The sequence below is a fragment of the Lampetra fluviatilis genome, chromosome 33, assembly GCF_964198595.1.
Source record: "Lampetra fluviatilis chromosome 33, kcLamFluv1.1, whole genome shotgun sequence".
NCBI lineage: Eukaryota > Metazoa > Chordata > Hyperoartia > Petromyzontiformes > Petromyzontidae > Lampetra > Lampetra fluviatilis.
The window spans coordinates 5,733,059-5,747,837 of NC_136307.1; the positions used below are offsets into that span (position 1 = coordinate 5,733,059).

General features: G+C 45.5%; 1 protein-coding gene across 1 annotated transcript in view; it reads left to right on the forward strand.

Annotated features, from left to right (window-relative positions):
• Positions 1-14,779, forward strand: part of NXF1 (nuclear RNA export factor 1) — a 22,191-nt gene continuing 7,412 nt past the window's right edge. Inside the window, exons 1-11 of the mRNA XM_078871904.1 lie at positions 1-269; positions 1,963-2,344; positions 2,611-2,779; positions 4,004-4,087; positions 6,116-6,220; positions 6,855-6,935; positions 8,787-8,856; positions 9,249-9,337; positions 10,647-10,754; positions 11,413-11,522; positions 14,642-14,678. Coding sequence (XP_078728030.1) covers positions 218-269; positions 1,963-2,344; positions 2,611-2,779; positions 4,004-4,087; positions 6,116-6,220; positions 6,855-6,935; positions 8,787-8,856; positions 9,249-9,337; positions 10,647-10,754; positions 11,413-11,522; positions 14,642-14,678 — 1,287 coding nt within the window. The 5' untranslated portion in view covers positions 1-217. The remainder of the gene's footprint in view (positions 270-1,962; positions 2,345-2,610; positions 2,780-4,003; positions 4,088-6,115; positions 6,221-6,854; positions 6,936-8,786; positions 8,857-9,248; positions 9,338-10,646; positions 10,755-11,412; positions 11,523-14,641; positions 14,679-14,779) is intronic.

Genomic DNA, 14,779 nt, shown 5'->3' on the forward strand with positions numbered 1-14,779 from the left:
TTCACTTCCGTCCGCGAGACTCGAGCACAGAGAGGTGGTTGACGGGCTTTCCCCCGCAATCGTTCCCGCTTCCGTTGCGCGTCGAAGCAAAATAACCTTTCGTCAATATCAAGATATAACACACACGAAACCCACAGCGGAAAACGTTGTCTTCGGAGTTCGAGCTAGCTACAAGAGTAACCGGTGGTTGTTTTTTTAAATTTAATAACCTTCAAAGATGTCGCAGAAGCAAGACGCGGATCAGTTCTTCGACGGGCGCCATTATAGCGGTGAGTCAGGCGAGGCCTGCCCAAGGCCTCTGCAATCACCTCCCTCAACTCCTGTCAACCGTGGTCGAGCTACTGCTAGATGATCGCATCTCCCTTCCCCCTACACCAGTCACACCGCCGTCCCTCGCGGCTTAACATCACGCGTCGGCACCTACCCACGATGGTGATTCCACGGCTCCCGTGATTGTTTTGCGTGCGCGTTCTTGGCGCTTCTACGCCTCGCTTTGGCTGTTGCTCTGTCGTTAATTCTTAACCAACGACCACCATCATCATCATTATCATCCCCTCCCAACAGACACCGTCGTGTTATGTACCCGTGTTGGTAGAGTAATCGACGTGCCTCCTATATGCGGTGGCGAGATATGAGCAAATGTGACCCCCCACCCCATGACCCACACGGCGTGTGAAAGCCCTCATCCAGCAGTGGATTTCTAAAAGAGCTGTACATGTATTGCATATTGGAGCACCTGCGATGTTCTTATAATATAAAGCCATCTAGAGCCCTCTCTAAAGGGGACGCTCATCCGCCGTTGGGCTTTACATTAATAGCTACACAATTACAACTGTGTAGGGTGGCACGGTATCAAGATGTTATCTCCCTCGCCTGGTATACGGGAGGGAGGTCGTGTGTTCGATCCCGACCCCGACGACTGTAAATTTGGAATTTGTCTGGCTCTACATACCTGCAGTCGTGTGGATTATTCTCCGGACCCTCCGGTTCTTTTTCCCCTCCACATTTATAAACATGCTTTTCGAGCATTTGTCTGCTATACTTTTCCACGTGATAAGCCACTTAGTCGGACAATCATTTGTGGTCCGGTCGCTTTTGAAAAAAAGCTATAATAGCTCAGTGGGTCTTACCTGGTAAAGTACAAATATTTTAATTAATTTCATCCCATGCACGCACATCTTATGCAATCAATATCTAACAAACTCCAAACTGTCATTCTTAACATATAACCCTTGGCACTCTTCCACTCTGAACACTATCAGCTTGGCAGCAGTGGTCGTTAGGATTAACGATTGATTGTATCAAGATATAAAACAATTTATTTTATTAAGTTTTATTTTTATTATTTCCCTTCTACGTGACTTTACCGAAAGAACCAAGAAGATGAATTTACAGACCTTTGCATTGTTGAACTTATTTCGCACCATACATAGCCAACCTTGTAATCGGAGGTACGGGACTCGGAGGTGCTAGAAGGCCTCCCTCCCAGGCCGTGACAATCGTGGGGGTTATTAGCCATACCACCATTGGAACCTCCTTTGCCAGTAGCAAACTATGATAATTGGTTTTTACCCTTTTATCTGGCAACAAAACTGACACTTTTTTTTTTACAAGGAGTCATGTTTGCATTGACCACAATACCTGCGGTCAGAATGCAAACAAAAAACACAACTGATGATGTATGCACTGTCATTTAAATTGACTGGTTTTTTAGCCATACTTCACTCTCGGTGCGGATTGGTGGAGGGATGATGGATCTAGAACCGGTTTATATATCAATTGACACATGTTAGTCGTGGTGACTAGGAAACTAACTTAGCCAGATTCAACGCTCGGTTCGCTGACCACTTCAATAGCACTATCTTGTGCGCTAGAGTATTGTTTTAGATCTGCATTCTCAACCATTGAATTAATTAACTCTTTGGCGTCCCATTCCTCCACTTTCCCATTCTGTGTGCACAGAACATGACGATCGCACGGGGTCCCAGGCTGTGGACCGGAGGAACAGGGGTCGAGGCCCTAGACTCTACATGGATGGGAGGTCGTCGGGGTCCCCTGCACGCTCTAGCGGTGGAGGAAGCAGCAGTGGCGGCGGTGGTGGTGGCGGCGGCGGCGGCGGCGGTGGTGGCGGCGGCAGAAGAAGTGGACATGGATACTTTAGGGGAAATCGGAAAGGGAGGAATAATGGAGGCGGAGGTGGCGGCGGCGGCGGTGGTGGTGGCGGCGGTGGCAGCGGCAGGGGCGGTGGAGGTGGAAGAATAGGTGGCCCAAACCCCCGCTCCCATCTGAATGACGATGATGACGTGGACATGTGGGAAGATATGCCAACTTCACGGGCGCGATTGTACGTATTATTCCAAGTGCGCACACATGTGTGAGAAGTGGTGTGAAGAGTGGTGGCGTAGTGGTTGGCACACTGCACGATGATCCATTTGAAATGAGTTGTTTTCCTGTTTATGGCGAGTGATATTTAAACAATTCTAGCCTATAATTGGGCCTAATGCCAGCTCAGGCAAAAGTGCATGTGCTTCCTCGTGACTGATTGCTGACCGCAGCGTGCTGTCATTTTCTGTGTTTTTTTTTGTGGCGCACTTGGCTTGGCGTCACCAGCACACCGTACTCGACCAATCCCAATCGGTGGCGGCAGCAGCAGCGGACAGACCACCGGCGCTCGGCCGTTGAGGTCACTTTCCGTCCCGATTCGACGGGGTACGGCGGGCGACCGTCACACAGCACAAGCGGAGGCCACAGGGAGCGGTCGTCGTGGTACAAAATCACGGTAAGTGCAGCAAGTGCCCAGGCACGTGGAGATGGACCACCTGGGACAGCAGGGTTTTGAGAATGAGATGCTGATTGTAAAAGTCGACAGTTGCACCAATAGGATTTTCATGACATGTTTATTTGGGTTTTAATTATATTCCAGAACTCCCAACAGTAATTACCAAAATTTTAATGTTTAAAATAACACTGGCTGCATGCACTGTCTTTCACATCTGCATCACGTGCATTATTACACCGGGAATGTTTAGTGTCAATTTGAAGTCCACAGAAATATAATCAGAGAGAAAAAGGGGCTGATAAGGATGAAAAAGGGAAAGGGAGGGGTAGTTAAGAAGGGCTATTTTTAGGATGAACAACACATGCTCACATTTCCCTATCAAAATGTCTGGAATCCCAGAATTCAATATGTAACATGGGAATGAGTTGAGGTTGAAATCTGATTGTAGTCTTTGAGCCTTGCAGTGCTGTAACTCATGTCCCAGTGCTGCCAGCCAAAACAACCCATGAATCACCAAGTCAATTAAGGTGCATGAGGTAGTTGGAAATAGGTGTGTGATACTGAATCCATCATTTGATTAAACTAAATTATTACACTTATGCTATCTACATTGAATTATGCATATGAGGAAAGATAATAATTTCTATAATCGATATGCGAATCTTTATTGTTTATTTTTATAAATTTAACAAAACTACAAATGAAGTAGAATTTTTTTACAATACACCGAAACAGGAAAACAGACCAAAAATGTATTCTTGTGTGATGACCCAAAAACATGACAATTTGTGAAACATTGTGGGGGTGAATTATTAAACGTCCAATTGTAATGTTACTGTTTATTCATAGAGGGGGTGCAATTGCTGATAGAGGTGTCAATAGTTAAAACAAATTCAAATAAGTATGCTAAGTGTTGAATTTAATTTGATTAACATTGAACGTTCTTTAAGGAGGTGAGAACATAGTAACATTACATTTTATTTTTCAATGTGACACCTGCACCACTGGCATTCCATACAGATATTTACTTTTAAAATGTTGAAATGTCTTTGACTTTTTATTTGACGAATGCAGAGCTGTGCACGCACCCATATATGTTTACATGTGGCCTAGCATCGTGTTCAAGTCAAGTACATTTTATTTTCACTTAAACACCTGACGCCCTTCTTGGCACAAATATTTCACTCACAGCGCCCCGTTGTTGCTGTTTCGTGTGTGCACCAGATTCCCTTTGGAAAAAAGTACAACAAGATGTGGCTTCTGCAGTCGCTGCAGCAGGCTTCCTCCACGCCCTTTACTCCCGTGCAGGTATGTTTGTATTCGTGTGGCCTCGAACTGCCCCCAACCTTGTACAAACACTGGTGATGTCACTGCCACTTAGTAACGAATGGCTGTTTTTGTTGTGCGCCTGGTCTCCCCGCTAACAATCCGGCCACCTGAGTTTGATTTCATGGCTGTGACCAACAGTGGTGACTATCTGAACAGGTCCTGGTCGACTCAACATTAATTGAGTGTACCTGATGTGGTTTGTAAGCATCAGCACTGGGGAGATAAAAGTGGCTGGGTATGGTGATGGTTATACCACCTCGTGGACTGTCCCAGCCTTCAAATGATCCTCATTAACATAACTTTCCCCAAGTCTTATCAATTTTGAAATGGCTACAATGGGCATATTTCGTATTCTTACCTTGCTGTGAACAACGTAATAGGTCCCCCCTAAGTCTGGTCAATTTGCCATTGGTTCAGTGCTCGAGGTTGTACTGTGATTGTGTCGCGACAACGACCACAACAATGATGCTTTCAGTTTAAAGTAGTGGCTTTTGTCAGTTGCATGCCGAACGTCAGGCACCAAACATGGGATTTGTTGGTACAACATGCAAAGCTTTTGTTTTCCTTCACAGCAGCTTTGTGTTGCTACCCTAATTAATTATGATCTTATAGTTTTGAACATACAAGAGCATATTGTGCCTTACAAATCTTGATAGGCGATGCTTAATTATAGAAATAATATACAGCCCTTTGTCGTCCACTGTTGGATATAGGCCTTTATACCGTGTCAATTGTGGGGGTTATATGACAGTACTTTACCATGCTGGTTAGTGTGGGTTGGTGAAGGACAGGGGCCCACTTCCCAGATAAAACTTAGATCACTGAATTTTTAGCACTGTGTGCTAATGAATATTCAACTGCTCCCCCCAGGCTATACTTAATACATTCTGACATCTGAAATTCAGAGACTACTAATGCAGTCCCTTGGATGTTGTGTTAAGTGCACATCTGTGAGTATTATATGCCGTGGCCAGCATCAACTTTCTCAGAGGTGCTGATGTGTCAGCAGGTTAGGACATGCTTGCCCACACTTGCTGCCTTGAAGCCAGGAAGAATTAAGTAGACATGACATAGAATTCAAGATTTTGCATGGCTTGTTGCCACAAGCAGTTGCACCGAGTCTTCAAGACTTTTGAGGCTTAGATGCAGTGGCACAGTGAATTGTAAACCCTGCATTTGTAAAAAAATACGAAATAATTGTGTAGCATTGCAGGACCATGAAGGATGACAATGAGATGAGGGGCATATTCACCCAGCAGAGGATAGACAATGGATGATAATAATGTCAGGGCTCTTTGTTGTCGAGCATTTAATCTGCAACAATAATAATAATCTCACAATTGCTTGATTACTTCCTCGTGGCATTATCGCCACAGGATCACCTTTTCAGGATCCATTGTCTTTAAATCTGCTTAAGGGAGCTTTGTTAAGTCAAACCATTATGTAAATTACTACCATGATCTGGATTGTAAAGCACATTCATAATATTAATTTTGCCTGATATCACATACCAGTTGGTTTTAATGTGAAATTAATTTAACATGAATCTCGTGTTTTACTTTAAATGGTCTGTTGTATGCGGACTGGCCATTGGCCGAAACGTCGCATATTACATGCCTTTCCTTTCAATGTAGTTTTGCTGCCGAATGTTGAGTTTTTTGCGATTTGTGAATGACTTGGAGTCCATGCCTGCACCTAGGCCAAGATCTCCATATCCTGAAAAAAATTATAATTTTGTAACCTTAGCTCCACATAATTCTGACAACATAGCCATCGAGTGGCTAGGCAGGTGCAACTGCACCAGGGCCCACAGGCCAAAGAGGCCCATTCTCCTAGCTAAGAAGGGAGAATATGGACAGGTTAACCTCACTACTTGCATTCCTAGCACCAGGGCCCATGCCAACCATGTTATGCCGATGACCATAGCTCTGGTAATCTCTATAAAAACAGAGTCCACATACACGCATGCTCGCTCACATGTGTGTATGTGTGCATGTCCTTCCTTAGTTCCACTATGAAGACAAGCGGGCAGTGTTCCACTTGGAGGACCGCGCGGCAGCCGAAGCCCTGAAGAGCATCTCGCGACAGATAGTGGACACCGACAACTTTAAGGTAAGTGCATCGGCTAAACCGTTGGTTTACCACCCAGTTCACCTATCGGCAAACAGCACCACCCGCTTTTAAGTGTCTTGAAGCTCAGTGATGTTTTCCTGGATGAAGGACAGTATGATTATCCTGATGCAGCCTTTCAAGGTATCTCCTTTTAAGATTTCCACCAAAGTGAACTGCAGGTCATGGGATATTGACGTAATCAATGAATATGTATTCCTATACCTACAATGCGTGCATTGAGTCATAAGTGCAAGAATAATTTATTTTTCTATTTGTATATGTTCTCTATGTGACCTCTGCATCCATTCAACACGTTTCACAATCATAAATTAAAATATGTTTTAATTAAATTATGAGTCTGGTAATTCAACTTGTTGGGGGTAGTTAAGATTCAAATCAAAATCAATTCACATGTTTTGTACTTGTGTTATGAGTACAGTTTTGTTTTACCTATTGCATAAATTACAATTCATTCTCACACGCACACTATTTGCTGCAAGTAGTGTGAACACAAGAATCGATGCATCATTATTTGCCTATTGGATGAACAACATTAAGTTTAAATAACGGCAGAGTGTGCCTGTAATCCCTGTGGCAAGCTAATCAGTGTGGCCGCTCCCTCCTCCGCTTGTAGGTCGCTGTTGTAATGAACCAATCGGGCCCACCGCCATCGCTCCTTAATGACCTGAAAGAGGAGGATCTGCAGCACATCAAGGTGAGGAGGTCATGCACATGGTCGGCAACCACCTGCAACGTGTGAAACGATGCTGCATGTGTGTGTGTGTGTCTTTGTGTGCTCACACACTGCGTTAAAAATCCGAAAGTCCTACTTCAATTCGTGGCAAACACGAGTCACATCCGAGTCCTATCTGAACAAGTCCAGGACCTCGTCTGGGGCGACTTAACTCTACATGACAATACCTGGTGTTGTAAGCGAACATTAACACAGGGAATGGTGCTAACCACACCACCCCTTCGTGCACTGTCCCAGTCTTAATAGATGCTTACTCGCAGCTTCTTGCCCAAACAGTCTTTAATGGTAGATTTGAAGCTTTCGTGACTGCAAGGATTCATATTCTTAGATTTTTTCGGTAAAGTCACGTAGGTAAAACATTAAAAAAGTAAAATAAAAAAAAAATCACGACGTTTCGGAGGCAACACAAGCTTCCGTCTTCAGGTGGGACCGTCACAGCCACGACAGCTGTATCAAGTAAATGAGAGATTGCAGGAGCTACCACTCCGACTTTACCGAAAAATCTAAGAACAGTCTTTAATGGCTATGGGGGGGATCTTTATGTGTGTGGAGAGTGGTGGAATAGTGGATTAGTCATCAAAGTTAGATTTCAAACCATGTGCAACATCAGTGGCAAGTGGTATTTTCATCTGAACCTATCATGAACTTCCCCTAGTTACACTTAGACCTAAACAAATACCTGTTGAGGTGTGTAAATATCAGCATTTGAGAGACAAATGCACCTGGGTGTAGTGTAAACCACTTTCTGCTCTTGTGAGCCATAACAGCACTTGCCTCGATAGTCTGGAATTTTCAATGGAGAATCGTTGTGTCTTTGATGTGGTAGTTGAGTGAGCACACTGTACCGTGGTCCTGGCAACCATGGCCATACTCCTTTAGAAATTAACATCTCAGTTTGGTCAGCTTGACCTAAAAAAACATCTGGCGCTCTTATGTAAACAACATAGCATCGTGAGTGGCAAAGGCAGCCAGCTATGAGTGTCCTTGCAAGTGTTTGGGTAATGCCATTTGCCGTAATTGGTGCTTGTTAGCAACCTTTGTCCTCGCAGATGATACTAAAACTCGCCTTTTGCCCGTCCGAGGACGGATGTATTGCAGTAAATCTCAAACTTGCAAGCGAAAAGCAGACTGACGTGATATTCATTGCATTAATGTGTGTGTGCAATTTGCAAGGGCGCGGTGACACAGACCTATTTAATTTTAAGGTTATAATCCCTTGTTCATCATTACGTTCTTTTTACTTTGATATCTCAATAGCGTTATGGAGATCTCGTGACGTGAGGATTCTGCCTTTGTCGTGAGGGTTGTAAGTTGATGCCGAGGAGGGGGGAGGAGGCGCCTCGGCCTCCCATGTAGAGTGACGTCACCCGCTAATTATGAATGGGGGGTGGGGGTGTCTATTTGGAGGACATCACCTGTGAATGATTATTAATGAGGGGGGGGGGGGTCCATATGGAGAATGTAACCTGTGCATGATTATTAATGAGGGGAGCTGGTCGACGTGGAGTGACGTCACGAGCCTTGCACACAGACATTTTTGGCTAATTATAGTAGATAATAATGGGGGGGTGCCCATTTGGAGGACGTCACCTGCTTATTATTAAGGGGGGCTGTTCGATGTGGAGTGACGTCACCTGCTCATGATTATTAATGAGGGTGGGTGGGTGTCCATTTGGAGGACGTCATCTGTGCATGAATATTAATGAGGGGGCTGGGCGATGTGGAGTGACGTCACAAGCGTTAAGGACATTCCTGGGTGATTACAGTAGGTATTGGACGCTGTGTGTGTGTCTGTGCTTGTATCTTGTCTAGGAATGTTTAAGCAGAAGGTTCGAACCTGCTGAACAAGCCCTAGACTTGAATGGAATAAGAAATGATGAAGGTAACTCACAAAAATTACGTATAATTTTCTTTTAAGAAATATATATTAATTCACACTTCACAAAGTATTTAGTGGTTTACCACATCACCTCTTGCGCTTTTATAAATGATCACGATTAAAGGATACTATTTAATTCAGGGATTGATTGACTTATGTATTGTTTATAATGGCTCTTATATAACTGACTAATCTTTTGTGTGTTGTTCATTCCGTTAACATAAAAGTAACACGTGAACGTTATTTTGTGAGGTTGTAATTCCACGTATGAGCAGTCTAGTTCTTGTATCATGAGAGTGAGAATATAATTTTAATGCATCAATTACTGAACCGTTACGTGCCTACTTTCCAACATGGTCCTCAGTTGCACAATGTCTTGTGTGCTGTCCTCCCAGAGCTGCAGGCCCGAGGCGTTGACTTGGTTATGAACCGCAAGAGCTGCATGGACGCGGTGACCAAGATCATCAGCGAGAACATCCCCACGGTACGGCCTCTCCTCACGTCAACCTTTTTGTATTCATCTAGATTTGAAGCTTTCGTGACTGCAGGAATCCATACTCTTTGGTTCTTTCGGTAAAGTCACGTAGGTATAAAATACAATAAATCACGACGTTTCGATTGCAACACTAGCAATCATCATCAAGTGGGAAAACCACAGCAAGATAAAGAAAAACATTTTACTGTGGTTTTCACACCTGATGATGATTGCTTGTGTTGCAATCGAAACGTCGTGATTTATTTTATTTTATACCTACGTTACTTTACCGAAAGAACCAAAGAGTTACTTTTGTATTTTTCTTTATTTCACATGTGCTATCGGCATTGTGAAATGAAGCCTTCATTAGGAATGAGCACGTTTTGGGCATCCCTTTAAACGCAGCCTTCATGTGTCCACAATAAAAGATCTGTTGGGGTTTTGCACCTCCAGTTAGTGGAATTGGCTTTGTACGGGGCAAAAGACGTTCAACAGACATCTTCCTTAAATAATATTAATGCCTTTTGCTTTTCCAGAAACGCCTCCTTGAGTTTTCATGTTTTTTAGGAAGGTCCTCCGCTCAGATATTTGGCCTATTCAGTTCATGTGTATTTAACATTATCAGGAAACTGGAGAACCCGGAGGAAACTCACCACGCCGTACACGAAGGGAGGGGGATGCGTTGTGTGACGCTCAGCACTGCCATCTTTTGGCCACATCTGGCAGCCCCACGTCCACAAGTTTTAACCATGCTTAACTCACTTATCTTCCGAGATTCACCTATATTGGGCACATTCAGGATAATTTGATCATAGGCAGTGGTGTAGGAATGAGCACATATTAAAGCAATCATCCTTATAAGCACTATCTTTAGATATAAGAAAATATGTATAATAGGCCAGAGGAACACCTGCTAAACATACAAGGGGATAACACTCAAAGCTAGGCACAATTCGATTCAATCCACTTTCTGTACTGCCATTTCCTAGCCACCTCAGTCATAGATATGGGAGTTGCGAAGATTAATGTGATGCACCAAACCTCTCCAAAATGGTAGATTAGAGGCATGTGTCAACAGCCGTAAGTGGGCATGTGCTTTGCCATTATTACAGCCCATGTTGTACCCAGCGATCATAACTTCCTGTCAACTCGAGATAAAACCAAACTGCTGATGAAGGGTCAAAAATGTTGCATTGTTGCCTCTGCTACTGAAAGGTTTGCAATGGGGTCGGAGCCCGTATGAATGTGATGCACAATCTGTCCACATTGATGGAAATTTGTAAACGTGCTGTGCCTCCCTGTCCCTCCGCTCCTGCAGATCATGTCCCTCAACTTGAGCAGCAATCGCCTGTACCGGTTGGACGACCTGGCCGAACTGGCCCAGCACACGCCGTCCTTGAAGACCATGAACCTCTCCAGAAACGAGGTGCGTACGACCGCCACTCTCCACTGATCATGTCACATTTTTTCTGACCCACATCTTGTCATTATTAATCTCATCCTGACAGTGATTCAATGTATCTTTAACCAAATTCGATTCAAGAATCAATATTGTTTCTATTGGTCTTCCAATGTTGTGTAGTTTTGTTTCTGCTTTAGCATTTTTTTTTCATTTTGTTAGATAATGAATTATCACATGCACTGTGAGTGTGGTGAATTTAATGGGTTAATGCATGCCTTACATCTTGGAAATGTTTTTTGAGCTTTGAACAGTTTTCTGCAAGCATTTATATCTCTTGGGTATCAGATGTGGGTTAGGAGGCACTATAATTCAACTAAAGATGGTCCAATGTAAACAAAATTTTTGTTTAAAGTTACGAAGCTATTTGGGATTAACCTGTCTAAACCACAAATTTTTATGAAAGGTTTGTTTAAAAGTTAGGAGACCTAGACCACAACACAGCAAACTATTTTAAAATAGGAAAACACATATTGCTCTGACATCCACCCATCAATCTTCGTACTGCTAATTAACTAATTCCAGAGATCAACGCGTGTTGATCTCCTTGTTAAGTTGGTAATCTGACATCAGGTGTGGCCATTCAAACCACTAATCGTATGCAAATGGTATGCATATTGCGTAGCTCAAGTCCGAACGCGATCTGGACCGGATCAAGGCTTTCAAGCTGGAGGAGCTGTGGCTGAGCGGCAACTCGCTGTGCGACTCCTTCCGTGACCAGTCGGCCTACATCAGGTACCGTATCCCCGTGCCGCTGCTGTGAACCGTGGGGCATGCATTGTCGCCAGGTCGCCCGCCCGTCAGCTCGCTCGCCCGCCCGCTCCCCCGCCCGCCCGCTCCCCTACGCCCACTGGCAGTCACACTCTTGCCACACACAGATCGAGAAGAGTTGTGTGATTTGTTTAGAGAAGGCGCAACACTGTACACTGATATACGTTTCCTTTTTACCCTGGGTCGTCGAATGTTTTTCAGTTGTCGAATAGACAACTGAAAAATATTCGGAAAGAAGCGGTTGCCATCGACTAATCAAGATGCGCCAAAGTTTTCATCCTTAACAAACTTACACCATCACCTTATTGTCACGCTCTTGGACCTGCTGTATGTCTGCCGTAGTTACCTCATCCCTCAGACCCACCGAGCATTCTACAGCTGGGTTCTCCGTAAATTAATAACTTGCTCAAGTAGTCGTTGTAAGAGATGCATGCCTTCTCGTGCGCTGCGTTTATTATTTTCCAAAGGTCACAGATTTTAATCTGTCACGCGAGAAGTAATAGTGAATCGCTTTTGCTAATTTGTGAGCAGTCTTGTCAGGACATCTACATCCGTGCTGTTGACTTGGTGTTTGTAAGCGTGTTGCGTGGTTTGTCTCGACCACCGCCGTCTGTTTTCTGGCCTTTGTGTCGTGATTGTGCCTCCCATCTCTCACCGGTGAACCTGCTAACATTGGTTTCATTCATGCCGACAGGTGAAGCTGTGAGGCCTGGGGACATTTTCACAGCTGCAACCTTTCCAATTCTGTTAAAGTTTTGTCCTTAAAATTATTTCATTTGTAATTTTCCTCTGAAAGCCTACTTTGCCTTCGTTTCTTCTGACATTCATCTCATTCTCCACTTCATGATGTGCACTCGATACTTTCAGCCTAGTCAACAGGATGGAAGTATTTTTAATTTCTAATGATGAAAGGTAAACCTATAGAAGGAAAAAGGCGTTCTCTGTTACTGTGCCTCTGAGTTGTTCTCTCTCTTCGAGAGTCAGTGAATACTGTGCTCATAAGTTGAAATGATTATGACTATTATAACAGACACAGGTAAAGATACCAGCAGTGGGAAGGAAAAGACTGCCACCAGGCTGGCACCCAGAGATGGCAGGAATAAAAGTGCCCATTGTTGTGGCTCGTTCCGTTTTAAACGAACGCTGGGAACGTCCCGGGAGGGTCAGCCTGTCTCCATAACAACAACGCTTGCGTCGCGAGCCTCGGCAATCAAAGGAGAGGAGACGATGGTGGAAAATAGAAGCTTAAGAAGAAGTCCTGAAGGAAGCTGCCCCTCATGTTGCCGCGTGCCCGTGCAGGCCCGGCCACCGCAACCACACAGGGTCGTTGAGGAAGGCCTGTTAGCCGAGGACGGGTAAGATCCCTCATGGCGAGGGACAACCTAAGACAGGCGCGGCCGTGCAACGACCCTGCCCCTGCTGCCCCCTCTGCCACAAGGGTCCCACTCACCGTCGGCACCCTTCACCCGCCTATCGTTGTCACGCTGCTTCACCCTTTCACCCGCCGCTTTTCTCTTCACTGCGATCGTCGAACATCGTCCCCAGGCGCATGTTAATCCGCTCGGTTTGGGGCCGGCGTTGCCACGTGAGGGGCGCTTGCCGCTACACTAGGTACCCACGATGCAATGGCGGCGGAGGAGTGCAGCAGGGGTGGTCTGGGCTCTGGCCGCATATGGCATAGAGCCCTGTTTGGTGCGGAGAGGCGCGGCTGCTCTGATTGTGAAAATGACCGACAGTGACCCCACCACCATCTGACTACTGCCACCACCAGTGGCAGTGTTACAACAATGGAACCATGACGACCACATCTTGCTGGGAAACTAGGCCAAGCCCGTACCCTCGCTTATCCCCCACCTTAGCTGAGCCTGCAGCACCACGGTGGGGTTGGGCTGACAGACCCCGAAAGAGGCCGATGCCTGCAGTAACAGGCAGACTAGTTTTAATGCATTCCACGGGTTATTAAAGGGCACTGTGGACAGAGGAGACACTTGTTAATTAAGCAACTTGTTATTTTCCCTGTTGACCTGGCTGGAATGGCGATTGCCTCCATTTTCTTTCCATCGTCCACATCACTCTTTTTTTTCCGATGACTGGAATGACCTTCACTGGAGCTCTTCTCACTTGCAGATTCAGCGCCGTCTTGGTCACTCACCTGCTTTTTTGCTGTGAACGTTGAGGGTGGCGGAGTGCAGTGTGTCGTCCCACAGCTTTACCCACGTGTGTACCCTTTCCTGACGCCCCCACGTCACCGCAACCCCTACCGGAGATGAGCAGAAAGTGGCGTGGGTGCCGCAGTTCTTGGAACGGCGCCCACCCAGCCTGCCTGGCCGCCCGGCTGCCTTCGTGTCGTATTTTCCAGTTGCAGTGTGAGTGTGGTTGTAGGAATCGCTTGTCGCGACTGGTGACTGGCAGTGGTGAGTACGTAACGTAGCCCAGGAAGTCGGGGTCTCTCTCGACACTTGCTGCTTTCTGTTGGACGAGAAACTTTTTATGCTTTAGTATCCGTGCCATTGCAATGGCAAGGTTATATTGAGCACGCAAAATCATGCTCGTGATTCAATCATTGTGATCTAAGTGCAGCAATCACTGCTCACGACCCAGGTCACAGTAAAGCAACACAGGAGGCAGCAAGGGCTTAATATGGTGGCAGTCAGTGACGCAGGTTTGTGTACACAAATGGTAATCACAAAGGGGGTAATCAAATCGGTCTTTTCCACTTATACTGTCCTTGCTTAAAGCAAAATCCAGTCCAACGGTATTAAAGAAAATGATTTAAAATAGTGTATTGTTTCAAATGCGCTGCAAGAAGCGTTAACAGCTCGTAAAAAAAAAAAACTTAATTTATTTCACGTTTTCTTTAATACGAGAATGAACTTTGCTGAAGTGATGGCAAGCTCCGAGACTCTTGGGTGTAACTTGGCAAGCGGTGGAGGGGGGGGGGGTAAAATGTGAGGCAGTGACGCCACGGGTAGGGCGGCTTGGCGGGCCTGCGAGGGTGAATGTCACGGTGCCAGCGAGCACCACTGCCCTGTGCTCGTGTCCTGTCTCTGACTACACGCGTGTGTGCGTGTGTGCGTCGACAGCGCCGTGCGACAGCGTTTCCCCAAGCTTATGAAGCTGGTGAGTTTTCCCGCCTCGCGTCATCTCTCAAGCCTAACCTCGCACTGCGATATTTATAATCGGAGAAAGCGTTTGGTAAAAGGGGGGCACCAGTTAAAACT